At 40.2% G+C, this 5,288-nt stretch overlaps 1 protein-coding gene across 1 annotated transcript; it reads left to right on the top strand.

Moving 5' to 3' along the window:
* The first annotated feature begins 1,697 nt into the window (after nucleotides 1-1,697).
* On the top strand, nucleotides 1,698-3,127 carry LOC111365686. The gene is made up of 3 exons (XM_022986220.1): nucleotides 1,698-2,564; nucleotides 2,793-2,901; nucleotides 3,042-3,127. The coding sequence occupies exons 1-3, from the start codon at nucleotides 1,698-1,700 to the stop codon at nucleotides 3,125-3,127; spliced, it is 1,062 nt and encodes a 353-aa protein (XP_022841988.1).
* The last annotated feature ends 2,161 nt before the right edge of the window (nucleotides 3,128-5,288 follow it).

Here is a 5,288-nt window from a genome sequence, read left to right as displayed (position 1 = left end):
TGACAAGGCCAATATGCCATTTTCATTATGTCATTTGGTAGGTGAATAATAATGACCACACTTAATATGATGTGTTGAAGAAACCTCAGAAATTCACTGTCGTCTGCTTCCCGACATTCTTGACAGTTCGACAGTTAAACTGTCGAGTTCGACATTTACAAATTGTCGGGTTAGACGTTTGAGATGTCGAACCTGACATTTCGAAAATGCCGAGTTATAAAATAATACTTTCAATTTGGATACTTCAAAACGATACAAACCCTTGATTTGAACTTTTGTTATTATACTGATTTACGTATTATGAAGTGTGAGTTTCATGCTATTAAATGCCAACTTATTGATTCCGAATTGTTACCATTGCAATCCCAACATTTCAAGTATGCATAATCATTTGAGATTCGTTGTGTTGCATGGGGGAAATTTTGTTCATGCGGATGACGAATGGAAGTGGAGAGAGGACAAAACTACTTCCATTCTGGTGCCAAGAAGTATTGCCATAGCCGAACTTATGTTAAGGTTGAAGGAGAAACTTGTTATTCTTGATCCCCGTGCTCAAATTGAATTGAAGTTCAAAGTCCCTAACTTGAATATACCTTCGGCTGAAATATGCGACAATGAAGACTTAAATTGGTACGTATCAGTGCATAAGGAAAGTGCTATCTGCGTTACTGTTTTGGAATCCGATCTCCCAAGTGTTGACATGGGAAGGGATGCAAATTTTGAAGATCTTTCGTTTGCCGCGGTAGATGTTCTGCAAAACGTGGAACATGATTTGGTGAATCGAATGCATAGTGTCTCAAACAATAATACACTTGAAACACATGAGTATGATAACGGGAGTGCACCATTAGATGAGAACTTGGATAACCCATCACCTAGTTTAGAGGTTGCTAATTCTGTTGACGTCGAGGACGAGCACTCTTTGTCACATTCCAACGATTCAGATGGATATGAATTTATGAGAACTGTGACTACATCCGATCTTATTCTTCAGCAAGAAAGAGTTGTACTCGAAAATTCGTACACTTGCTTTGAAAAACAAGTTCCAATTTCGGGTGAGCCGGTCAAGCATGAAGATGTTAACCGTTGTATGCGCCGACCGCAGTTGCAAGTGAATGTTACGTGCTTCTACTGTGAAGTAGTCTGCAATCTTTGTGATCCATAAATTCAATAATGTGCACACATGTTCCATCGATTTTCGTAGTAATGCGCATCGACATGTGACGAGTGCTGTAATTGCCGAGCATATTTTCGAAAAATTGGATAATCCGAACTGATCGTATGATCCGAGCACTATTGCACGTGACATGGAACGTGAGTTGGGTGTCCAAATAAGTTACAGCAAGGCACGTAGGGGAAAGGTGGCCGCTTTACATATGCTGCATGGGACACTGGAGGACAGTTTTCAGAAACTATCTTCATACTGTCACGTACTAGGTGAGAATAACCCGGGGACGGTAACCCACATCGAACTTGATTCGTGCGATAGATTCCATTACTTCTTCCTAGCTTTTGGTGCAAGCATTCGTGGTTACATGCAGTACTTGAGGCCCGTTGTTTGCTTTGACGGTAGTCACTTGAAAGGTCCATACAAGGGTACACTTTTACTGACAACTGCCCAAGATGCCAACAAACAGATTTATCCCTTAGCATGAGGGATTGTGGATTCCGAAACTAATCGATCTTGGATGTGGTTTATGTCTAACTTGAAAGATCTTATAGGAGACTCAGATGAACTTGTATTTGTTTCGGACAGGAAAAGAAGTATCGAAAGAGCTATTACTCACTTATTTCCTTTGTCTCGTCATTGTTGTTGTATGTGGCATGTGGAGAAGAACCTAATTCAGCGGCACTTTAACGCAAGTTCAATATTCCTGTTCAAACGAGCTGCTACAACTTATCGGGTCGAAGAGTTCCAACGACTAATGAGACAGATTCGTAGGGTGAGTGAAAGATGTTACAGGTATTTGGAGAAAGCCGATTTTTCATTCTGGTCACGAGCACTATTGGTGGGCGACCGATACAACATTATGACAAACAACAACGCGGAATCATTGAACTCAATGCTGAGACATGCTCGTTCGTTGCCAATCACGTGTTTGGTCGAGCACATTCGTAAAACAATGCAGAGGTGGTTTTACGAACGTCGAAGCAATGCAACCGCATGCAGTGCTATATTATCGTCGAGGATGGAGAACGAGTTACAAACAACATTTAAAGCTGGTACTAGGCTTCGAGCCCATGAGTTGACAAACAGCTTGACCCAGGTTGGAATATCCAACGATATGGAGATAGTGGACTTCTCCGATAACACGTGCACATGTCGTGAGTTTCAACTAAATCGTATGCCATGTGCTCATGCAACTCGTGGTGCTACCCTGAGTGGTAAGTCATTATACGATCTATGCTCTTTGTACTATACATCAGAATACTGGAGGGGTGCCTATATGGAAGTCATATATCCCGTTACACGAGAAGTGGATTGGGTTGTTCCAAATGAAATCCTAGGCACTCATATTTTGCCACCGACTGTACGTCATCCTCCAGGTAACCACCGACGTGACGTAAGCGAGCTAGATACGAGTCCACTTCCCAACTGAGGAAATGCACTCGATGTGGGAGACTTGGTCATAACCAGACCACATGTTCGAACCCTATTGTATCACAAGCCACTTGAAGAAGCGTGATGTGTAAAAGTGGTTGTCAAATGTAATCCTCGAAAAACTTAATTTAAATATACATTGTACATTCCTAACTTATTTTATGAATTTGTTATTATTATCGTATGCCAGTGCAAATTTGGTCGTTATGTTCCGCAAGCAAAGTACCAATCATTACAGTTCCATTATCACGAATGCGATGAATACCCTTTTCGTACTATAAACTTAGCTGATCATAGAAGTTTCATTAGCTTCAACTGACAGTTTGTCGAATTGGAAAATTGATTTTCATGAGACCATACTGAACAAATAAAACACCAACATTACGTCTCGACAGTTCATATGTCGTTCCCGACAGATAGTCTCTGTAATTCTCGACAGTTGGGAACAACAGCGGCTTGAAAACCTACACTACTGTGGTTGCTTATTATGGAGATGCAGTTTTTGCACGTATCCAGAGAACGTGACCAAAATCATCCATACCAAAAAATACTAAACATATTTTCCTACAAAAGGGCCATTTATTGCACAGTTGCACTGCTTTTGACAATGTAAGAAGCTCCCCCACTTTTCCCATCAGACTCGTCTGAGTTAATGACAATTACTTCTGGAGGTGGAACATGAGCCACCCACTCATTCGAGTCAGACGGTGACTCGACCGGACCCCTAACCTCGAAGACTTGATCGAGAACGCTGTTCGGTGACTTAGATTCCGCACTTGACACTTCATGGAACTCGGCACCATGATGTTCAACTCTTACATCCTCATCGTCTGACAACAAAACGATGGGAAATTCAGCGGATGAACCCAGTATGGGTGGATGCATATTGGAGTTGAATGTTTCATTGCTAGAGATGGATGAACCCATTATCTCGTATCAACTACCTGTTTCAAAATGGAAGCCTCACAACAGCTTTAATGACATCTGAAATGTAATTTGATAGACAATGCTTGTAATGCATTCATTATGTAAGTATAAATGTATTGGAAATATTTGTTACTTGCAAAAAATCAGAAACGTATAATATCTACAATAGCATGTTACACTAAGACACTTGTATTGGACAATCCCACCATTTTCAATTATCGAAACGCAAGGAACTTATAAAATTTAATGGCCCGCCTAGTTGAACTGTCGGGCGCGACAGATGTTTTATTCCTTCTCGACAGTTGACGAAAACGTGCATTGCAGTAAAGATCGTATAATTTTGAATTTTGGTAAACTGCAGAATAAATGAAGAAGAATAAATAGAAGTAGCTCTTTCTTACCACAATGTTGTTCAACTACGTTGAAAGTGTCACAATGATCTGTAGGTAAATTCAAAGTGGCACAATACCTTGGCTCCAAAATTGATTGTAAGCAACAATGGTCTCCTGGTATTTATAATCATCCTGAAAGGAGGAAGTAATTACTTCATTTATCGACCCAACCACCAAGTTCAATCTCTAAATAAATTTGAAAAGCAATTGGCGTGATGGTTGATATAATAAGTGTACCTTTATCCCCCATTGTACCATCATTACTATGACATTGGCAGAGACTAGAATACTTCAATGATGTGTAAAATTCATGTTATCTGGTTGCTTGCAAGAAATTACTTCTCATTTGCCAGCTTCTTAGTTGCACCATGGTTGTAATGGTACAGTTTCTCACAAAACCCACTCATCATGTTAACCCACATAATAACATACGAAGGACAACGGAATATACATAAACTCATTTGTCAATTAGTTGTACCATGGAAGTCATGACTTTGGCACTTTTAATGGGTCCTCATCTTAATCCAATCTATAGTTTACTAAGGAACTATGACATTCAAGCCCGCTATCTACTCGTAAATGGATATTCGTAAAACGTACGCATACATAATTTTTTGCACAATACAATGTACGAGCGTTGACGAACAATGAATGAAGGCACTTAGTACCGTAAGTACGATTGACATAACATAATAAAGCCGAATAACTAATACAAGTTGTAACACTACAATAATTTCAGCAACGGTAAACGGTGACAAGGCATTCACCACGGGAATTGCAAAATGTGATGAATGCTTCTAAGTGTCACCAAGCTTGCCAACTACCCTGTCTGATATGTAAATCACAAAAATGAATGAAAAAGGCACCAATATAACGCTAAGTAACTAACATCCTTCACCACGTAAATTACATCAAACAAAAGATAAAAGCATGCTGAACCCCGTCATCGTGCTATGTTCGGCAATTTATCCACAGTTACTAATGTTTTTGCTTTGCGCTCCCCCTTGTGTACGGAGTCCTGGTAGCAGGTGCCGGACGTCGCAGTCGTGCGGATCGCTGTCTATTTGTTGTAACTGCCCGTCCTGGTCGGGCTACATTGGCGGGAACTGGGAAAGTTACAACGTAAGCAAATGAAACGAAAAATAAATTCAATTGTCAAAAATTAAGGCAATACTTTACACTTCATCCATTGCAGCGAGCGCTAGCACGAGGTCATTGTCGGGGCATGGCTCAATGTGTATTGTGTCTGTCGAAAAGAACAATTAAATATTTTCAGTGTATAACTACATGTACGAATTTTCACATTATGCCAAGAACATGAAACAACAATCTACAAGTTTTCCTCATAACTGACCCACATACCTTGC

This window comes from Olea europaea, chromosome 17 (genome assembly GCF_002742605.1).
Source record: "Olea europaea var. sylvestris chromosome 17, O_europaea_v1, whole genome shotgun sequence".
In the NCBI taxonomy this organism is placed as follows: Eukaryota; Viridiplantae; Streptophyta; class Magnoliopsida; order Lamiales; family Oleaceae; genus Olea; species Olea europaea.
This window is presented reverse-complemented; position numbering and strand designations above follow the sequence as displayed.